The 22,594-nt window shown below is 36.0% G+C and overlaps 2 protein-coding genes across 2 annotated transcripts; both read right to left on the reverse strand.

The window, feature by feature from the left end:
• Positions 1–83: 83 nt before the first annotated feature.
• On the reverse strand, positions 84–14,010 carry LOC133318042 (uncharacterized). The gene is made up of 16 exons (XM_061519971.1): positions 13,849–14,010; positions 13,605–13,744; positions 13,433–13,490; positions 12,984–13,199; positions 8,080–8,355; positions 7,827–7,961; positions 7,607–7,732; positions 6,009–6,053; positions 5,749–5,853; positions 4,529–4,671; positions 4,288–4,411; positions 3,470–3,544; positions 2,392–2,748; positions 2,229–2,321; positions 1,544–1,700; positions 84–589 (listed from the first exon to the last, which is right to left on the reverse strand). Exons 1-16 carry the CDS (start codon positions 13,960–13,962, stop codon positions 333–335), a joined length of 2,421 nt encoding a protein of 806 aa, XP_061375955.1. The 5' UTR covers positions 13,963–14,010; the 3' UTR covers positions 84–332.
• Positions 14,011–14,975: 965 nt separating this feature from the next.
• LOC133318044 (methionine S-methyltransferase) lies at positions 14,976–22,096 on the reverse strand. The gene is made up of 12 exons (XM_061519975.1): positions 21,770–22,096; positions 21,261–21,454; positions 20,935–21,141; positions 20,029–20,124; positions 19,433–19,621; positions 19,174–19,362; positions 18,844–19,080; positions 18,467–18,601; positions 17,563–17,883; positions 17,295–17,474; positions 15,635–16,594; positions 14,976–15,508 (listed from the first exon to the last, which is right to left on the reverse strand). The coding sequence occupies exons 1-12, from the start codon at positions 22,005–22,007 to the stop codon at positions 15,185–15,187; spliced, it is 3,270 nt and encodes a 1,089-aa protein (XP_061375959.1). The 5' UTR covers positions 22,008–22,096; the 3' UTR covers positions 14,976–15,184.
• Positions 22,097–22,594: the final 498 nt, after the last annotated feature.

Below are 22,594 nucleotides of genomic sequence, written 5' to 3' on the forward strand. Positions count from 1 at the left end.
CTGATTACCACAAAAACGCTATTCACTAGTTAATCGTTGGCTGACGTGTAATAGTGCGCGAATTTTGGTGTGTAACAGCTGAAAAATCTAACATCCCATTCATTTATATGAAAATTGCATATACGTACTATATAGAGCCCTAACAGAACACATTCTACAAATCAATTATAGACAGCGAAGGTAAATTTAGGGAGAATAATCTGATCTGATTTATGCAACAGAACAAAGCGACATACTTGAAGACAGATAACTCCCATACTTTCCACCGTTTGTCAAAAACATTTTAGATATCTGCCATCTTTGGAAAGTTACAAATTAGCGGTGCTAAACCCTTAACCAATGAACATCTTTCTGAATTCTTCATTGGATTTTGGCTTTTCATCCCCCTCTTCTGTTTTTGGTTTATTTGTAGTAAAACCAAGTGGTCTTACATTTCTAGGCACAGCAAAAGTATTTTTCCCTTTAAGCTGGATGTTGTCACTTCCTGGCTTTCTAGAAGAGAACTTCGCATCCTTTATATCTCCTTTGGGAGTACTATCAGTTTCTTTGGACGCTGAACCTTTTTCACCGATACCGTCATTGGCATGTGCTGATAAATTGATTAGAGAAACAATATCAAACGATGTTAACACAGACAAAGCCAACATTTATTATAAGCTTCTGTAACAAATGTCAGTGGAGGATGCCAGACGAGCAAGTGGTTTGAGAAATACAAAAAATACAAGCTTATTGAGGTGTATGTCAAAGAATCTGACGTGTTTTTGCGACTTCTCAGTTGGGTGGTTGTGTAATTGCAATGAGAAAATGCTTCGGCATGTAAAGAAGAAGCAAAAGCATGATAACATAAGACTAATTTAAGAACCAAGTAACCAAACAAGATATTAAAAAGTACACTCATATCGCCAGACAGGGCATATAGCAACAATGGAAATAAGAATTGAAACACTGTAAGGGGACTTACCTCATTAGTGCCAAGAGGAAGAACAAAAAACAAAATCCCCAAAACCTCAAATTCCAGTCGTCTAGTCTTTCCCCCCCTTCTTCACAACTTTTCCAAATGCTTTCACTTTTAAGCCTATAAAATCATATAAAAACACTTTTGTTTGCTCCATCAAAACTCTCTAGCTAGCTTCTTCTTCCAAAACTCTCAGTTTTTTCCTCCTTCAAAACTCTTCCCCCGGACCAATCTCTGCTACACTCTTTTAATAGCCCCAAACATGATCATTATTCCTTCTCAAAACTCTCTTTTTCACTGTTTTTAGGTAACCTGCAACCTTCATTTAAATAGATGAGCCTTCTCCTTGTTTGTTTGTTGGCTCCATCGATTTTGAGTAACAACCACCGGTAGGAAGATTTTTATCACCCTCTTTTTTCTGAATTAATTTTTTTATTGGTTTTATTTTTAAATGCATCTATCAAAATAGGGTGTTCACACTATACAAAATGTTGTGCATGTATTAAGGTCACAATCAGGGAGGATCGCATGCACATTCATGTATGCACCAGACCAAAGTAAAAAATATTCAAAGTTCACTTTTCTTACCATGTTCTTTCAAGGTTTTTGGATTAGAAGATTCCTTCCCACCATGCTTTGGTTCAGACCGCGCAATGCTCAACTTCTTCCCAAGTAACCAGTGTTTGTTCTTAGCTACTGCTGCAGCAAGGTGCTCATTATCCAAAAAGTCCACATATGCTAGTCCCTGAATCAATATCAAGATAAACATTTCTAAGTTAAGGTATGGACACAGTGAATGGCATATAACATTCATTTGCTGTACTGTATCATGATTTGTTCACTTGGTTATATGGTTTGGGTGTGTTTTGATTAAAAAAATATGGTGTACAATATATGTTAATTTTCCCATGCTATGGAAATATACTCCCATACTCAGCTGAATTAATGATTAATATTATATGTATTTTATAAATTCAAGTGTGAGGATAAAAAACACACATTGAGAAAAATGAACTAAGGACCATATAAGTGGAAAAACTGATAAACCAAATGCCTTAAGGTTTTAAGTACTGTTTTGTACTCCCCTTGACCATTGCGGTTTTACCCATGACAAAAAGATGGCAAAATCCCTGAAATAGCAAGATTTTGAAACTGAAGGCACCAGTCCAGCCCAAACCCCACCACACGAACCCAACTAAGAAAACTCAGCAAGGGATAAAGATTAAGGCACAAAGAAATAAATGTAAATGATAAAGAATATGTCATTTGATACCCTTGATTTTCCAGTGAACTTGTCATGTAGGATACGAATGGCGACAACTCCACCAACATCACTGAAGAATTTACGAATATGCTCAGAATTTGCCTGTAATAACACAACTCATTAGTCAGACACACACAAACACACTCTAAGAGAGGCTAAGAGTATTATCTACCGTAATGTGAAGATTTGATATAAAGGCAGTGCACTGGTCAGTGTATGCCCTGTTTTTTCTGGGGGCAGACTCTTGCTCACTTAGGTTATCATCTGACATGCTATTCTTCTGATTGACCCCTTCCACTTTTGTAACCTGAGAAGAGTTCTTCACTTGATATTTATTATCCTCATGCGCTTTATTTGGGTTTCTACCAGCATCTCTCTGTCGCTTTGCTGGAGACTGTTTGTCAGTTATATCTGACCCCAGCTTTCTCTTGTCACGTGCATTTCTCTTTGGATTATTTTCACTTTCCTCAGCTGACTTGGATTCCTGCTGTATCCTAAATAACTGAAGCTCTTCCAAACGAGGGGTAACCTAAGGAAAGGCAGTCCTTAAAAAATAAATCAGCATATCAAAACAATTATTAGTTATTCTTCTGCCCGATCAATTTATAAACAAGTCCACAGAGTAGGGTTGACCATTTCACTAACAGCTACACTAGATGGCAGAGGATGGTACCAGAGTAACCATCGGAGGTGGAGACATTTCATTTTTAATATAACTATGCTGCCCAAGAAGGCAATCCCAAAGGTCATTCCTTATTCTCCATATAACTGATACAAACCTTGGTACAACCACACCAAAAAAGCTAGGCATTAAGGTTGAAGAACCAAGACCATATAAACCCCGCATCAAGATCCAATAGTTTTGATGTGGTACTTAAGTCTCGTTAACTTGGGTCATAACATGGCATATTATATTTAGTAATACATTCAGTTTAGCTTGAATTATGAACAAATCTTCTACTAAAAAGGCATCAGAAAATTCTTCCTTATATTTTTCTACAACATTTAGTTTGATTGATAGAACTAATCACCAACAGAGGAAGACATTATTAGGATATCATAATTTAGATATTACTTCAAGTATTATTGGATATTTCTCCAATCCTTCATTTAGATTGTTGAAGATAATCTCTAAAAGCTTAAACAGAGGCTGGTTTTATATCTCTAACAAAGAAATTTTATATAAACACAGAGATAATGCAGATTTGATTGAAAACAATGAAACTGAAGATGACGAGGAATAAGTTTACCTTTAGTAAAGCATGATCATAATCTTCCAACTTGCCATACTCCCTCTCAAAGCGTAACCATGAATAGCATATGTCCTGAATGATTCTGTTTTTTAGGAAGGGAAGGTATCATCTAATCCAAATAATATTACATAGCAAGTAAAATAACCCATAAATAGTATCTAAACACAATGAGTACAATAATTTCATCATTTTCTCAAGGAACAAAAATAGAAAACGAAAAAATAAAAATATAAAAAATACTGTGACTTCCAATCTTAATTGACAGCTTCACATCTTGGAAAATGAGCACAATGAATTGATGATTTCATTTTGGTACTTTTCCTCCGGTCTTAATAGACTATATGAGGGCGAGCCTTGGCACAACAATAAGGTTCCCGCTTGGGACCGGAATGATCACGGGTTCTAGTAGCAAAAACAGCCTCTTTGCTCTTGTTGGCGATGTTTCCCAAGATCCCAACAGCCTTGTGCACTGAGCCTAACATTTTGTTAGGACTTATGACTTATCTATGACCTTCAGTAACCTCTTTTTCAGAGGCAGAGCTGACCCAAGGTTAGAATTGGGAATTTGATGGGGTAAGATCAACACAAGCAAGGATTATTTCAAAAGTTTCTTTTGAAAAATCAGGAGCTAAGAAGCTTCTCTCAACTGTCTTACGCAACCAAGGTTTATCTTTGTCTCTACTTTCTTCATATGATTAAGTTCTTCCAAGTCAGGCAAACTTTTAGGTGGAGCAACAGTGGTCGAACCAGATTAAATCGATTTGGATTAAAAAAAGTGTCAATAATTTTTAGAAATAAGAGAAAGGTAATTGTACCTCTGAACCAGTCCCAGGAAACCTTCTGTTGTAGCATCTCTTATATATGGACCTTGCTTCATTTAAGTGACCCAATTCAACTTCCATTACTATATAACGATTCCATGCCTCCAATGTTGAACCACTGCCAAAAAAAAAAAGGGAAGAAGTCAAAAAGTAGTCTAAAAATAATTTAAAAATGATAAATAAAACAAAATCAAAGAATATAATATAGAAATGATTAAAATGGACATTATCAAACCAGATCTTAAGAAAATTCTCCCAAACTCCACGAGCTGCAATTATATCTTTTCCAAGTATTATTTCTAAATGGGCCCAATAAGCATGCAAATGTAACAGACCCTCTGTATTCTTCAAGTATGGTGTCAGGTAATCTTTTGCACGCTGGACAAGGCAAATAGTTAGCTTACATGCATCATCAGATATAATACATAGTTTTAAAAGAAACATTTTAGCTAATTCACAACAGCATACGAGTTGATCAGTTGGTGCAAACCCTATTCTTGCAACATGCTTAATTTTAGGGTGTGGAACAGATTGTCATTTTCCTGAGAAAAGCAACTATGGTAATAGGAACTAGAGCTTCAAAACAAGACATAATTATTAACAAATGCCATTAAAAGAAAAAGAGAAATATATTAATAAAATTATTGGGTGTCTAAAGTGTCATCAAGTACCTATTTCAAGTTACTCCCTTAATGCTAAAAATAAAATTGAGTTAACAAGGGGTTTCTTCCAAAAATAAAGAACAGAATATCACACACGAACTAGAATTTTAGAAAGCTTAAACCAGAGCAACTATATCATTGACATCCTTCCTTAAGTGCCCAAACAAGGCCCTGGTTAAATTAACCTGACTTTTATATTTTGAACCAACGGTAGCATGTTCATTCTTTCAGTTTTCAAAATATGTATGACATATATAACAGCAATAACAAATGACTAAGATAAAATTACTATGAACTTTTCCAATTTATTTTCCCTGCAACTATTACCTTGTTAGAAATTTAGCTTAATAAAGATGCTAAGATGGCTATAAGAACACAAATAAAGCCATTTTTCGAAGTGGGTTTAGTCACATGGATCAAACAAAGTCATTGTGTTCTGTCATGAACCAAGTCCTCAGAAAATCCATTAGATCTAAATCCTTTTTAATTGTCTCACCCAGAGTTTTTCTTGGTGGAAAATCACTAACTATTGGAGTATCTTTCATCTGATCCACTTCTTATTGAGCTTCTATTGATCTTCTCACATGACCAAACCACCACAGTTGAGTAGTTAGAGGCAGAGGGAGAGAAAGAAAAATTCTAGGCGAGAACATAAAAAAGGTGGAGCGGAAGTACCACTAGATCATTTTTACTTTCACAGTTTCACCTCAACTTAGCTTTATAGGAATATTCTTTAGGGACCAATTTGGCAGGATGTCCATGATTGATAGGTCTTGAAATAAATATAACCAACCTGGAAGGTCTCCCTTATTGTTTTATATTCCAAGAGATCCTCTTCACTGGTGGATGTCATTCTTCGCCTTAAGCCATCTACCCGGGTGAGAAACAAATCAAGATACTGAAACAAAAGTTTATATTAAACAATTTGTAAATGCAATATATTCTAGAGAATTATGAAAGTTAAGAGAAGTAGGGGAATGCAATTATAAAGAGATAATATAACAAGCACTACAGAGAATGACGCAAACAAACTAAATTGAATATTGGTCATACCTCATCAAGATTTGAAAAGGTACATTGCATGGACTTCTCAAAGACCTGAAATCAGTGACAAAATTACCTAAGTAACTCACCCAAATGTGAATAAAAAAGCTACCTTTACATACAGCACCATCCAGTTCGGGTTTAGTACGTTAGAATTTCCTTCTCGTTCTAATGATTAAAAGAGATAACCAAGACCATAGTTGTAAGTACGGAAAATGCAGAGTGAAAATGAGAAACCAAAGGCATATTACATGCATTTTGATGTTGAAAGGAGGTAATTTTGCCACACCTTTAGTAAAGAAGGAGAGAAAAATTAAACAATAATCTTTGCACATAACTACATATGACAAATATGTTTATTGTGCTAGGATATTGCCCCACTTCATACACAGTACGCAAAGCACTATGCATTACTCATATAAGCAGAGTTATCGATAGTGGCCACCTTGGTAGAATGGCATAACATCTTCAACGTGGCAGCGCATGGAACCAATCATGTGCATAGCAGCTTTCTAAACAGCAGCCGTAGCAACTGCAGTAGATATGCGATGACTTCCAAATAGGAATTTCGCTCATCACTCCCATTATTTCCCAGCATCCAGCCATTGTGTTTCTTAGTTTTCGGAAAAAATGTGTTAAAATATAGAAGCAATTTTTAAAAAAATAAAAAAATAAAATCCGGAACAATCACTGATTCCTGACTCGATGATGCAACTCAGGATCTCAATAGTCAACACAGAGAGAAGCTTCGAGGCTCCTCCCCAAAATCTTACAGACATAAGTCCTCAGGAAAGATTCATCTATCTTCTACATCTAATCATTGTTCTTTTTCATTATTCCTTTCTTCGCTGCAAACAGAACCCTGTTCTTCCTATCTTTTTTCAATTTTATCTGAAATTATAAGATTTTTTCCTTCCTCTGTATACTCTCTCTCTGTGTACTACATATATATTTCTTTCATTTTTTAAATGGCAACCTTACTTCAACATAGCACTATAGCCGTCCCCTACCATCCACCAAGTCAGTTTTGGGGCTTGCCCCAAAGCCGGCCATATGCCATTGGCAATACTGCATGAAGGCGCATCAATCAATAATATGCATACAAAAAGAGGAACAACAACCTCCATCTTTTACAAAATTTTAAAATAAGCAGTCTAATATTCAAAGAGAAGTCTAAAGATGAACACTGTACTCAAGTTAACTGCACAGCCTTGTAATAAGACAACATAAGATGGCCAATCTGCTCACATTATATTATATTACCCAGTTTTTTCTTGATATAAGTTTTAAGGCACAACGGTGACACTGAAGATATACTACTCTCTTATCATTGCTTATTTTAACTACAAATATTATCGTGTATGTCAACATCCTTTCATAACAAAACCCCAAGGTCATACTTCGGTTTAACTTAGAATATTTCTTCCTTTTGTGATAGAATACCAGCTAAATCCGTGTGGAAGTATTAGAAAGACAAGTGCATCTCTGCACCATGAAATAGGAAAAATTAATTTGATTCAAAGCACAATAACTGGATTTTCAAATATTTAATTTGTACCAAGAAAGGGAAAAATTACTAATAAGGTGTTTCAAATCCAAAAACATACTTCAGCCAATTCTTTCTCAGAAGCATGACCACGCTCCAAGCAAAGCATAAAACGAACCCAAAGTTCTCCAACCCAAGGGCAGTTCTTAGTGGCCCTAGAATAAACATTGCTGACAATTTTACCAACCTGGAGAAAGAAGCAAAAAGGGGTAAAATATCTAGATTATAAACTTAGCAAATGGATGTTACGATGTGCTAATAACAAAGAGGAAAATAAAAACCTTCAAAGTTTTATCCAAATAACGAGTATAATCAAGCCAAAGATCAGGTGATATAGGAAACTCGGTAATAGCTCGTTCATATAGAACTTGAATTCTGGCTGGTATTCCAAAAGACTGCTCAAACTTCAGATAGTTCTGCAATACAATTCTCTTAATTAAAAGGAATTATAAATGCTAAAGAACAATAAATGAACAAAATTTTAGAGTTCTATTTCCCGCAAGTAATTAGCCATATTTGGAACAGGAGACATACCATGTAGTGATGCAGTCTTTCTGAATCAGAAATATCCTGGATAGAAATCTGTTCTTCAAAATGAACACGTGCATCATACATCTCCAAGGCCTTCTGGTATGCTGATGCAACTTGAGGATAAATATTGACCAGGTCAATGGATTCAACATCATGAAGATTTCCTTGTTCCACCTCCCAAGTCTTATAGGCCATAAGTGTTGAACTCATATCAGCAAGCGGAACAGACAACTGGCGATGGAATAAACTTCGAATGCGTTGAACTTGCTTTTCTTTTGACTACAAGGGAAGAAGAAAACTTAAAAGTTGAACTGGAACAATCTATATATTAACATCACCTTTATCCCAAACTAGTTGAGGTAGGCAGTCAATGAATCCAAATAAAAACAAGGAAAGATTGAGGAAAAGAAAAATAAGTGAGAGAAAAATAAAATAAAATAAAAAATATAGGGAAAAATGACTAAAAAGGACCCTGCAACATAAGAAATAATAAGTCTACCCATCCACAATACTTAGAGCTTTCCCCCACTCAGTCCAAAGACAAACTGTAAGCTAATTTATTTATTTTTCCATAAAATGCTTCAGCATGCAGAATTTAACCAACTAAAGCAAAAAATTTAGGTAAATGCCAAAAGTTATCCTTCGAATCAAATTTATTTTTGGCTGCTGGGTTTTCTTTGTCCTTTAACTCTAGAACAAACCAAAAGTAAAATATGATCTCACTTGAATTTCGGAGGAAATCTGACCAGGAGAATTTTGAGCCTGTACAATCTCCCTATATATTGGCATGGGTATAATTTTCAATGATTCAATCCCTCATATACATAACCCTAGTTGATTCTACAGTCCATACCTGATATAATACTGTAATCATCTACAATATGCTAACATACTACATCAATAACACCTCAGTCCCAAACTAGTTAGGGTTGGTGATTGATGAACCTAATTGAAAAGCAAGAAAAAATTGAAAGAAAAAAAGAAAATAAAAAATAATAATTATGATTTTAACATATTACACATTCTATCAATACATTCTAAAACTCACCATCATGCAGGTATGTATAGATCATATGCACCAAGTTTGTCACATAAATAGTTGACTAAAGAACCTCAGTGAAAATATCTACAAGTTGGTCACTGGATGTATAGCACCAATTCAACTAAAAAGATCAAGTTGTTAAGTAAAAGTCACATTGATGATTTTATATATTATATCTCTGACACATCTTCTCCTCATGCAAGAGTTTTTGGACTTAAAGCATGAATAATGCACAGGCCTATTTTTTTGTCTATCCAATGCAGATTTTAACCTACATTTAAAGTTTATTAGGAACGAGATGGTGAAAATTAAACTCATGACCACTTGGTCACAAAGACTCTAATAGCATGTATAGCACCAATTCAACCTAAAAGTTTAATTTGTTAAGTGAAAACCACATTAACAATTTATATCATATATTGTAAAGAACCACTTCAACCCAAAACATTAAGGTGTTGGGTGAGAGCCTTTTAATGGTTTATATTATTCTCTAACACATACTCTCACGCAAGAGCCTTTTGGGCTTGAATCGTGGATATTGCATAGGCCCAATTTTTTTGGTTTTACCTTGTGCTTATTGAACTCCACTTGGAAGTGGGGGGCGGTGAGGATCAAACTCGTGACCATATGGTCACTGAAGCTCTGATACCATGTAAAGAACCACTTCAACCAAAAACCTTAAGGTGTTAGGTGAGAGCCTTTTAATGATTTATATTATTCTCTAACATATATCAAAGACTCTAACACTGAAGATAAGAAACCCGTGGATCATACCAATCAAATTACTTTTTTTCCATGGTAAATACATATTAATTTCAATGGATGTAGTCAACAACCACATCCATGTCCACAAGGCCCAATGTGACCGGTACAGGCCATAAGTGATTTGTGGAATTTGCAACACCACCACCAAGAGTTGTTGGCTTGTGAGACGAGAGCATAGGAAATCTAATACTGGCATTGTTGAAGTAGTAGTAAAGGCCAATAGAAGCATACTAGAGATGCTCAATAGGTGCGAAAATTTCCCAGAAAATGTGAAACTATGAAAAAGCAGAGGGGATGAGGACCAAAAAGAATCATTCTCTTTGATTCTTGTGTTCAAACTAGTCCTTCATGTGAGGTATCATGGCAGCAAATTTTTGCAACAAGAACGCATGTTGGCAAGTGAGATTCCCATAGTATACTATTATTTGCACAAACCCATCATACTAGAGATAATAGAGAAGTGACACTATATGTTGTGTAGCATTTGTGTGCTTGCCACACCTCATAACATGTCTTAAGGGTTGAAAGAGGTCAACAATGTCTAGGTCAATAGATTACCATTGAACACTCAAGAATTGCGCATCAATTTTCTTTTGGTTAGGAAAATTAGTTAATGGGACATCTGCTAGTTTTGTGGTAAAATTGTCAAATTGGCCTTGCCTTACGATCGAATATTTACAAGGTAGCTGATAACTCTATGGTGGAGAGTTATTTTTAAGCTATTATGTGATGTTTTGGTGCCATAATTGTCTTGATTTTACATTATTATTGCATGAATTATATATTTTCATGATTTGAATGAGAAATATGTTAAGTGTGGATATTTGAAGATAATTTGAGTGTTAGAGCCATTTATTGCCTTTATTGTTTTATTGTAAGTCAGAGTTGTAGCGTTGGAAAGCAGAGCTGTAGGGGCATTTGGAACCTTGGGCACCTTAGGGTGATTTGGGAGAGACTAGGGGCTCTAGAATTCCTCTAGAATTATCCTTTACTGTTATTTCCTTGATTGTTGTAATTCTCTTTTATATTCTGCAAATTGTCTCTGTAATGTGTCTTGCTTAGAATCTCTGTAATTGTCCCTTGTTTCTTCCTTTACAATACTGTTGGTGAAGTTGCTTATTGTAATTCTGTTTTCTTGTCCAATATATATAAAAATCCAGATTCTTCTGGGCCCAAAATAGCTTGTGTTTCTGTTGATTATTTGATTATCTTAGTAGTCTGTATCACTATGCAAAATGAGCTTACTGCCTTACATGCCAATGCTACTTGGTCCCTAGTGTCTCTACCCCCTGGCAGAAAAGCAATAGGATGTAAATGGGTTTTTCGTATTAAAGAAAACCCAGATGGTTCTATAAATAAATACAAAGCTCGTTTAGTAGCAAAGGGCTTTCATCAACAACCTAGATTTGATTATGGTGAAACATTTTCTCCTGTTATAAAACCCATAACTGTCTGCATCATACTAACTCTTGCTCTTTCCTTTGGCTGGACTCTTAGGCAACTTGATGTAAATAATGCTTTTCTCAATGGTGTTTTAGAGGAAGAGGTGTATATGCAACAACCACCTGGCTTTGAATCACATGACAAGACTGCTGTTTGCAGACTTCACAAAGCTCTCTATGGCCTTAAACAAGCACCACGGGCCTGGTTTGACAAACTTAAGGAGACTCTCTTCCAATTGGGGTTCAAGACCAGCCGGTGTGATCCTTCTCTATTTATTCTTCGCACCACATCTCACTGCATTTATATTCTGGTTTATGTGGATGATGTCATTGTCACCGGTAATGATGCCAAATTTATTGAACAAATTATCTCCCATCTTCATTCTCGGTTTGCTCTTAAGGATCTTGGTGAGCTTGATTATTTTCTTGGGATTGAAGTTAAACGACTTTCTTCAGGTGCTCTTTTTCTTTCTCAATCAAAATATATTAAAGATCTTTTGGTCAAGACTGATATGGCTGATGCAAAAGGGATATCCACTCCCATGATTGGTGGCTGTAAACCGTCTCGTTATGGTGCTGATTACCACCCAGATTCTTATCAATATAGGTCTGTTGTTGGTGCTTTGCAATATGCAACTTTAACAAGACCAGAAATTAGCTTTGCTGTAAACAAAGCTTGTCAATTCATGAGTCAGCCTCTTGAGGAGCATTGGAAGCTTGTCAAAAGAATTCTTAGATATCTCAATGGAACCATTTCTTTTGGTCTTCTCCTTCATTCTGCTGATCCAGCCACTGCCATGCCTCTAACTGCATTCTGCGATGCAGATTGGGGAAGCGATCCAGATGACCGTAGATCAACATCCGGTGCTTGTATTTTTCTGGGTCCTAATTTGATTTCTTGGTGGTCAAAGAAACAAACTCTTGTAGCTCGTTCAAGTACCGAAGCAGAATACAGAAGTCTTGCCTTAACAGCCGCTGAATTAATTTGGATTCAATCATTGTTGTGTGAACTACAAGTCCCTACTCAAGTGCCTCTTGTTTTCTGTGATAATCTAAGTACAGTTGCACTTTCTCATAACCCTGTTCTACACGCTAGAACTAAACATATGGAATTAGATATTTTCTTCCTCCGTGAAAAGGTCCTTGCTAAACAACTTCAAGTATCTCATGTTCCAGCCTATGACCAAATTGCTGACACCTTCACCAAGCCTCTCTCTACTGCCCGCTTTGCTGATATTAGAACCAAACTCATGGTTCTAGATTCCACACAGCTCTCTCCACACACATGAGTTTGCAGGGGCATATTAGGGATATTATTGTAATTATATTCTTTGCAATTTTATCTGTTAGAATAGGATGAGCTGTACATATTCTAGAACATTTCTTTTCTTGCTGAGCTGTCCATCTACAGCTCTATATATGTATTGTACAGTGCCTCCTTTTAATTAGGTCAAGAATATAATGTTTTAGCTTTCTCTCTCTGCTCTTCTCGTCTTTTCTTCGATTCTCTCTGAATACTTAACCAGATGCAATGCTTGGAGCATGAAATAAAACAATTGTATTAACCTGTAAAATTTGCATAGAGCCCAACTACTACAGGCAAGTTGAATAGCACCATCAAGATAGATTTATGGTAAAGTTATGGAAAATGTTCTGACCTGTGCATCATTGTCATCAATGGTTAGAAGTATAGCCTGCTCATATTGTCTGTATGCTTCCCATATTTTACTTCCTTGGGTAACATGCAAACCAGCTGCAGTGAGTGCTCTCTCAAAGAGATCTCTTGCCTTTGAAACACCAGCAGGTGAACATTGGCACACCATTGGATCAAACTCTTGAACAGAATTGATGTAGTCGCACCAAAGGGGGACTGACTGAAACAGTGGATAATGCATAGGTGGTGTAAAACTTTTTGAGGAATAATTTATACATAAATGACGAGAGAAAAATTGTTCTGGCTTCTACCATACCTAAACTCTTCGGTATCAATATAAAAGAGCTACAGTTCAAAGAAAGACTTTTTTTTTTTTTTAACTAGGAGAGGCAAATAAAGTGCTCATGCAGATATTAATTATCGAAAGTCGCAAATTGAAATATAATAACAAACCAGATAATCAAAAACCCCACGTTCATAAAGTTTCAGAATTGTAGAGAAAGCATCAGGTCTGCATGGTAAAAGCAAAGAGTAACAAGTAATTAGGTCAAGAAAAGTCACCTAACTCCTAATCATACGGGAGAGGAAAAGCAAGACGAATGGAGTAAAAGAAAGAGAAACAGACCGAGAAGTAGGGTTGATAGAAAGCTCATCTTTGGTCCATTCGCGCCACATTGCTGGGCTCAATGGAAAGTGTAGACTCATAGCTTCCCTTGCTCTTGTCAGTTTATCAACATCACCCATTCTCCTCAGAAGCTTTATATACTGAAAAGAATGATGACCAACACCAACCGTGACTTAAAAAAAGAAAAGAATAAGTTGATTGAATGGTAGAGCAGAGTTTGAAAAAAAGAAAGAAAGAAAATTACTTGGAAATGAGCATCGTAGTTGGAGGGGTTTGCAGCAAGCTCAGTCTCGAGGGATTCTATTTGGACGTTCAACTGAGCTTCGTCCTCGGAGTCAGAATCTTCGGAAACAGGCATGGCTTCGTCTTCCTCTCGCTCTGCTTCTAGGGTTTGGGTTTGGGTTTGGTCCATCCCAGCGAATACACTGCAAACAAGACAAACGATGATTTATACGCTCTATATAGGTCGGGTTACGGATTTTAAATTTTTAACCCGATCTGGAATGAGCAAAAATTGGATGCAGGTTGTACGAGGGAATTTTTTTATTTATTTTTTAAGTTAAAAAAAAACAAAATTAAAAACTGTTTAATAATTATAAAGTTATTATTATGATAATTTTGAACAAAGAAGATAAAATAATTATTATTAAAATAAAAGAACATTTATAAATATAAATTTAGAATAAGAATAAAATTGTAAAATAAATATGAGGAATCAAAAAATCTAACATACATCTTAAAACAAAACTTTTTTAGGAAACTTTTAGCTTTTAATTTATAAAATAAATCTTTTTTATAATAAAAAATTTATAAAAGCATGTTTGGCTGAATTTATGTTTTTAAGGAGAAGATAAACTAAAAATAAGATATATCAAACAAACAAACAACACAAAGATCATACTCTCCAATTATTAAGAAATAAAAATAAAAATCATACTGTACCACCTTTCCTTCAAGCTTATTATTATTATTATTCAGGAGATTTTCAAAAAATAATTGTATCACACTCGGCTATTTGAAAAACAGCTCAAATTCTGCACAATCTTTTTATATAGGGAAATACAAGTGTTATCTAATAGGAAAAATATCTGCTTTCCTACTGACTCAATATAGCGTGGGATCTACTTAATTTTTTAACTTTTTTTTCTGTACAATAGGGCCTACAGTGTTTTTGTGTCAGTAACATGACACAAATGGTATCATGTTACATGACAAACGATTATCCCTTTTATATATTATATAGCTGGTATTGGGTAACTATTTTCTGGTTAAAAAAAAAAAGCAGCTGCTATCTCAGTGGTTCGCAATACGAAATGGGAGGTATCACTCTTGCTAGTTGCCACCAAGACGCGCGAATATATATATGGGTAGAGAAAACAATTTCATTTTTAACTTCAACTAAGAAAGTTCACATCGCAGAGCATTATTGCACAACCAGGCAATCATAAAAGAACAATTATGCTTGTTGGACAGTGCGTATAGGAGGAATAAAACACTAGAGAAAAAAATAGAAAAGAATGGCATGCGCTGAAGCTCAAGCATTTAAAAACAATATGAGATGTATTGCAATGGCAGATGATTTAATCTAGTGCGACTTCTTTGAATTTGATGATGCAATCCAATGCTTTCTTGAAATCATTTTCTTCAAGTGCAATATTGAACCGACAGTATCCAGGAATTCCAGTCCAGGAGCCACTATTGATGCATAAACCAGTGGCTTTGAGAATGGCATTCCTAATATTAGAGTCGTCCAGCGTGATTTCCTGAGTGTCATTTCCTTGGCTGCCTTCACCTTTTGGTGAAATCTTTAGCTTAGTAGTCTTGTTAAGATAGGCAGAGGGCTTGGCCACAACAGAAACACCAGCACAGGATTCAAGCACGTCCCACCCACTTTTCTCAAGTGTCTAGCCCCAAAAAACAAAAAGTTTAGCATTCGTTTAATAAAAAGAAGAAAAGGAAGAATTACCACCATACAAACAAACCAATTAAAATCAAATTCAAACAGAAATGTTTAGCAGATCACAAATTACCTCTTTCAAGCATCTGGACCTGCTTCTCAATATCCTCGAGTATTCAACAGCAGTATCTGATAGGCTTGATGGTCTCTGCTCTCTAAGCTCCAACAACTTCTTTGTAGCATATCTAACAGTAATATGAGGTTTGCTTAATCCTGGATAACTATAAAATGTTTCAACCAAAGCTGGCTGGTTTAGAATCAGAAACCCAAATCTGAGAGCACCATTGAGCATCTTTAGAGACAATCCTCCAAGAAGAGACACACAGAAGGATGACTTGAATGAAGAATTCAGCTTAGACAAACACCCCTCCAAATCCCAGCCATCACAGTCAAATTCCAAACCGGAAGATGACGTATCAATTATGACTCTTGCACCAAATCTAGCACAAGTGCTTAAAATCTCTCCCATCTCATTGTTGCTATAAACTAAGCCAGTTGGATTGACAGTAGGACCAGAAATATACACCCATGGGTTTTTCACAGTCTCAAGGACTCCAGTGAGTGTCTTTTCTGTGAACTTAAAACCTACATCGACATCGGTAGGGACTGTCACTGTGTCAGCTTTCAAAAATCTGGCAGAAGAAACATAGTTCCCATTTGACCCCGCAGGAAAACAGAGGGTGCCACCTTCTTTGATGCAGCAGAGGACCAGCTTATTGAAAAGAGCTTTTGAATTGTCAGCATATATAAATTCAGTGCTGCCATCTGTTGGAAAACCATAGTTTCTCTTGACAAATTTTTTGATACTTTGTGTGACATCAGTTTCAGACTCAGACATGTTTTGTCTAGCAAAACTTTCAAAAACAGCTGCCTTGACAGGAGATGGAACAGGTAAAAAGATTTGATCAACGTCCATGTGGATCAGGGACCCATTTTCTATCCCATCAACAGATAACTCAGCATTATCAAGGACCAATAAGGCTGATCTAGCAAATCCTATCATATCAACTGATTTGACATTTTCACAGTTTCTCTGAAGAATAGGAGTAAAAATTGAAGTGATGAGAAAACTTAATATGGTAACAAACTAATTTATGAACAAGTGGCAGCAGCACAAGTCATAAATAGCTACACAGATAAGGTAATTTAAGTAGGCATATTCTGCTTTAAGTTGTCAATCTTACCATTGCCCATCCCCATAATTTTTACAATAATCAAGGCACGTAACTTGGCAGATAAACATCAGTTCTAAAAATGAGTCGTTGGCCATGCATCAACCTAGATCATTTATGCTGCAGATAATGTTTTCTCAAATATCCTAGTAACTTCTAATGTTTTAGGCAACAACTTTAGTACGGCCCGGAACCTGGGTTGTCCTTTTTTTCCTACTAAAGCAGATAACAAAAGTTGGTTTGGCCCTCTATTAGCTAAATTCAGAACCAAATGTCACATTGCAATTGATGAAAACATCCAGCTACTAGTCCAGGAATGACACTGACACAGTTCCTTGTATGAATTTGGGATGAGGCAAGGATAACAGGGAAATGGGAAGTTCACTCCTAAAATTAGGTTCCTAAATAAAGCTTTTGTACCCTTTTTTTTCTACCGAGTTCTTTTGTTGTCCAAATATATTTGGAGCCACAGAAAGAACTGATAGATATCAGGAACAAATTTTACATATAAAAAGCAACTCAAATTTTAAAATTACAGGCAAATAAAAAGGAAAGACAGACCTCAGCAGGTGCATGCCGGCCGGCAAGCTGAAAAGCAAGAAGCTCATGAAAAATACAACCATAATAGTTCTGACTAATTAATGCAGTGTTCCCTTCTAGTAATTCAACAGTTTTGGACAAGGCGCTAAAGAGGGATTCTTCTTCTGAAATGACAAAAGCTACCTCTAAATCTGGATAAACCTGAAAAACATATGTCAGTGAAAATCAAGCCAAAACAGAAGTCTACCATACAGACTCAGTCAGTCAAGCAGTTAACATGCAATATTACCTTATTCTTTACCAGTCCACATATAATTGCCGCATGAGAGGGCAGAATAGTTCTTGAAAGATACTTCAGGACCCCATTTGATCCCGGAAGGCTGGACAGTTCAAAATGATCCGATATGTCCAAGAAAAGACGAGATCCAATCTCTCGTGTTGTATCTAAAAGGTGCACAAAAGCTGAACTAGTAACAGCCTCAAAATGAGCAATCCCAGTTACCACCACTTGAGGCTTCAATTTCTTTATTAGTTCTATCATTAAGTCTGATTGCCGAGGGGCTTCAATTACCATAATTGTATCATCTAAATAGTCAGCAGTTCCTGTGCTCTACTAGAAAGATAAAAGTTTGTTATAGTAGATGTAACAATCAAACCAAATAGTTATCAAAATGGTATGAGAAGCATACACAACAAATAGATGAGTATCAATGATATTTGACATAACGATACTGATACATTCTTCAGCCACAAACAGAAGATAACTGCATCCTTGACCGTAACATACACTAGATATTTACAACTTCATAATGGCAAACGACTAGCAACTAACTTTCAGGAGATGATGATCTTCATCAATGAGCCAAAACTCTCTCCCCCACCCTACCCCCAAAAAAAAGTGTTTTCTAACAAATAGCACTTTTAAGAGTGATTCTCACCAGAAAAAAAACTTCACAAAAAAGTTAAACCTGCACATAGTTGCATTTCTTTCTTAGAAGTGTTCCTCACCAAAAGAACCTTTTTAGAAATGATTCTTGCTATAGAAAGTAAGGACAAACATTCACTTAGTTGCATATCTTTGACATATTCAGAAAAGAATACAGGGAGTCAACAAAATATTAATCAAGTTCAAAAATTGAAGAAAATTATGGTTGCATGAGAGCACAAAAGAGAAAGGCATGACTATTTCATACCTCAAGTGCCAAAGATGTTAACCACTGCCGAGGTAGGTATCGAGTCAGATGTTCATCAACAACCGCAAGGCGAGGTGAGAACAAGCGAAGTGCATTCTCAATTGCTGCAGTCCTTGAAGGAAAAATGACAACATTCTTGCACAATATTTCAAAAGATGAAGTCAATATTGCAATATATCATTCATTAATGCATGCAATTTTGCTTGGCTGCAATAGAGAACTGTATTTACATGATGGCATACCAACATGAGATATTTACAGTTGAGCTTAGTAAAAAGATAAAATCTAGTGCGACATCATCTTATGCTATATGCATCTATGTATATGCATACTGCAGCATGGATATTAAGATTAATATAGCACTTTTTTCTTCTTACATCAGCAGTGAGTGGAATATGGTGATAAGTCTTCAAAAATCCTGCAATGAGACTGCGGAAACGTTTGCTTCCAGCTGGTGGCTCATACGGAAAACAAGAATTATTTTTCAAACTGCTTGCAAGATACGCAAGGAAAGGAATCTTCTCATCAGCAACAGAATCGTCTTCAAAAGACAAATCTAGAGAACTGCTGATCTCTTGAAATCCATTGTTTAGAAACTCAAAAATAACCTTAACCTGTCAGTGTACAAATTGCATTGTGCTTTAAATTTTCGTCAGAGCAATAAATATTCTCTGTAGGAATTAACAAGCTTTAGTGAATTACCCCACCTGGTTAGGTTGACGAAGTTGACAACTGTAAACTGATAAAGCATGAGAAATGCTGCCACCAGCCTTTCCATAGGCCCATGCTGTCCGTGCACAAAGGGGCTGATCCCCAGAAAGTCCCATAAAGAACTCAAAACGGTGTGGGCTGTTCTTCTCAATCTCAACTAAGGCTGCAATATCTGTGTCACCAGCCTGTACCAATACATCTCAATAAGATTACACTTCTACTGGAGAAATGATATATAATCAAGCATTTACTGGCCTGAATGATTTTAGTTTGCCAAAGCTTTGTAATGCGAAAACCCCGACGTTCAAACAATCGTTTGCAAACACCTTGACCTGGACGGCCTCCCATATTAAAAATCATGATTCCGGTTGGTTTGATCACTGCTATCCCCTCTTCAACTGCCCTAGCAATTAAACCTAAGCCAAACTGATCCTCCACAAAACCCTAGGTACAGCGACAAAATAAACATGAGAATAACGCATTTATGCCATAAATACGCAGATTATACATCAATCAAAAACATTTCTATATTACCAAAAGTGATATCTTAATAACAGGGTAATTCTTGTAGCTTCGCACACATAGGTATTATCAAATGTGTATGGTATGATACTTCAGCTATGAGCAGAACAAATGCATAAAAGCTGCTCCGGGGAAATAATATCATAGCTAGGCAGGTAGAAAACTTAAGAAACATAGTGCCAACAAAAGATTTCTTTTTATATTTCCTTTAACCTCTCTTTTGGGATTGGTGAGTTTCAGATTTAGGTGCTTAGCATGAAAAAACACCATACATAATTGCCAAGTTCCAAGTAAATTGCAAGTGACCAATAAATAAGGATCTTATTTACCTGAAGTGCACAATAATTACTCAATGAATGAAGGAATTCCTCGCTTGCATTTTCTGTTATCATCTTAGACATTGCCTCTGGATTTGGATTGAGAATCTAAAGGAGCCAACAACGAGAATAATTGATATTAATTAAATGATTATGCCACAAAAACAAAGGATAAATCAAATTCATTAAGACTCGTGACTGCTAAAGGAGCAGGTTGTCCTAGGTTCCAAGATCTATATCAATGAAACCAGATCTAATTTAAGGTGCATGCTTCTATGAATCAAGAAATGTGGCACACAGAATCCAACCATCGCGATTATCATGAGCCAAATTTTGTAAAGAATCTGGTTTATAAAGTTGCTAGTAAAAGCTACCAGTACCATCAATCAACAACCTTTTTGTTGGTGAAACTATAAACCACCTTTATCTACTTCTAGAAACACAGATAAATAATCAGATAAGCAAGGCAGAAAGTCAAGTGCATGTGAAATGATGAATATATTGTATCAAACACCAAAATTATTACTTTGCTCCATAAAAAAGCAAAACTACAAGGTAAAAAGCAGCAGCATGCTAAGAACACAAACAATAACAGGAAAGATGTATTAGCATGAAGTCCAAATTCCATTGATCTATTTTAAAAAATATTCCAATTCAACATCACTCAAGAAGAGAATCTAAACATAAAACACCATACGTCAAACATTTCAAAATATAATCTCAAGAGTATCGATTCCCCACTTAGTACATACAGTCAAAGGCACCTAGCCAAAAGGTGATTGTAGAATCTTGCAGGTACCTGGTTCTCGAAGAGGCAACTCAATGAAACTTGCACAAGGCAAACCTAAACAACTATGCCAAGTATAATGACCAAAGCCCAAAGTAATGTGTGAGTATATGTGATGGTTCTCGAATTACCTGAGGGATGCATCCTACAATTCTTTCGAGTTGAATTTCATTTTCTCTGCAATAGGATAGAAGATCAGACTCATGGAATTCTACCCTGTCCAACAAAGTTTTCTTTTCCTCGTCATAAATGGGCTGGCCTTTATCATCTAAAGCATTTAAGTACAAGTTTATCCAGGAAACCTTAACCGCTCTAGGATTGATATCAAGGCCATAGACCTGCAGAAAGTAATTGTATCATGGCACCAAGTTAGCATAGAAAATGGGAAATAGGTGTTTCCATGAATAGAAAAGGAAAAATGTTGTGATAGGGTATGACATGAGTGGTTGAAGGAAACCTTGGAAGGCAACCACTTCTCGGCTATGGCAATGGATATCCATCCATTTCCACAACCTAACTCAGCAACAGTCCTGTCCTTGAAAATGGAGTCTGGATGTCTATTAATCCCTTCATAAAAAGTAAAGGACCAATCTTCAGGGAGAAAAATGCTAGGAATGACCATCATAGTCAATTTATTTCTCCCTCGGTATCCTGCATTTAGCAGTTTAGCAAGAGAGAGTCGTCAATCAGAATCAGCGAGGGAAGTGCTTATAGACAAGTAGAAACTAGAAATCTAAAATTGAAATGGAAATCAATTAAGCATTTTGGGGAAAAGAAATAAAGAAAGAAAAAGGCGACACAGATCAACAAACTTTGTCTTTTTTTAAAAAATAATAATAATAATAATAATAATAATTAGTGGTATGGGGTCCTGCTCCTGCAACATGGGACTGACTGAGTTTTGTCTGTTATTGCAGAGTATGTATTAAAATCCAAATCCAATGGTGGGTTAAGAGAAAAGCGTACCCTCGTAATGATTCAAGAAAACGTCTTCGATGCGAAAATGGTAGGTTTTAAAGCATTGATCACAGGAGTCCTTAGTGGGAAAACGGTTATGAAGGTGGGAAAGGAAGATCCGAGCCTGGGAACGAGTATCGGGATGGTCAAGGCGCTCCAGCAACAATCTGAAGGCGGCGTAGGCAGCGTCGCCGGACTGCTTGCATTGCTCCAGGAACTCATCCACTGTCATCATCAAACCACCCATTTTTTGACAAAGTCACAACTCACAACTCACAAGGGTTATCTTTATCGACTTAAGAAAGAGCTCAGCGCCACAATAGTCAGTAGTCAGTCACTACCACCAACCCTTTCGTTTCTATCAATCAATCAATCAATATCATCTTCATCCCTAAATTGCAACTACATGCTTTTATACATTATTAAAACAATTCTGCCTGCCCCCAGATCCGCGGATATACTTACACGGTATTAAATAAAATAATTTACTTATCGAAATAGGATTATTCTAGGGAAATGTGTCTCTCATGTAGTAGGAGAGACAATATTCTTCCTATAGACATATAGAAATGTGTTCGTCTTCTTTTTCTTTTTTCTTTTTTATTTATTATGGTGGGGTCCACAGTGCTTTTGAGTCTGCAACATAAGAAAAAATATCTTCTATTGCATGAGAAAATACAAACTCTTATTTTATTATAAAAAAATCATTTTTGCAGGAGATACATCCGCTAAGCACAAAATCACTGTGCGGTGAAAATCAAAATATTTTTATAATTCTAATTTATTTTAAGATTATATTAATTTTTATTATTATAATTTTTTAATTTTATAACG

This window comes from Gastrolobium bilobum, unplaced genomic scaffold (assembly GCF_033153095.1).
Source record: "Gastrolobium bilobum isolate Gb01-03AN ecotype WA unplaced genomic scaffold, APGP_CSIRO_Gbil_v1 utg5420, whole genome shotgun sequence".
In the NCBI taxonomy this organism is placed as follows: Eukaryota; Viridiplantae; Streptophyta; class Magnoliopsida; order Fabales; family Fabaceae; genus Gastrolobium; species Gastrolobium bilobum.

Coding starts and splice junctions, on each gene's coding strand:
- LOC133318042 (XM_061519971.1), bottom strand. CDS start 13,962: ATGCCTGTTTCCGAAGATTCTGACTCCGAGGACGAAGCTCAGTTGAAC. Junction 13,745..13,848: donor ACTACGATGCTCATTTCCAA/GTAATTTTCTTT, acceptor CATTCTTTTCAG/TATATAAAGCTTCTGAGGAG. Junction 2,322..2,391: donor TATCAAATCTTCACATTACG/GTAGATAATACT, acceptor GTGTTATTACAG/GCAAATTCTGAGCATATTCG.
- LOC133318044 (XM_061519975.1), bottom strand. CDS start 22,007: ATGGGTGGTTTGATGATGACAGTGGATGAGTTCCTGGAGCAATGCAAG. Junction 21,142..21,260: donor AGAAGTGGTTGCCTTCCAAG/GTTTCCTTCAAC, acceptor TACTTTCTGCAG/GTCTATGGCCTTGATATCAA. Junction 20,125..20,934: donor TTGTAGGATGCATCCCTCAG/GTAATTCGAGAA, acceptor TGGCTCCTTTAG/ATTCTCAATCCAAATCCAGA.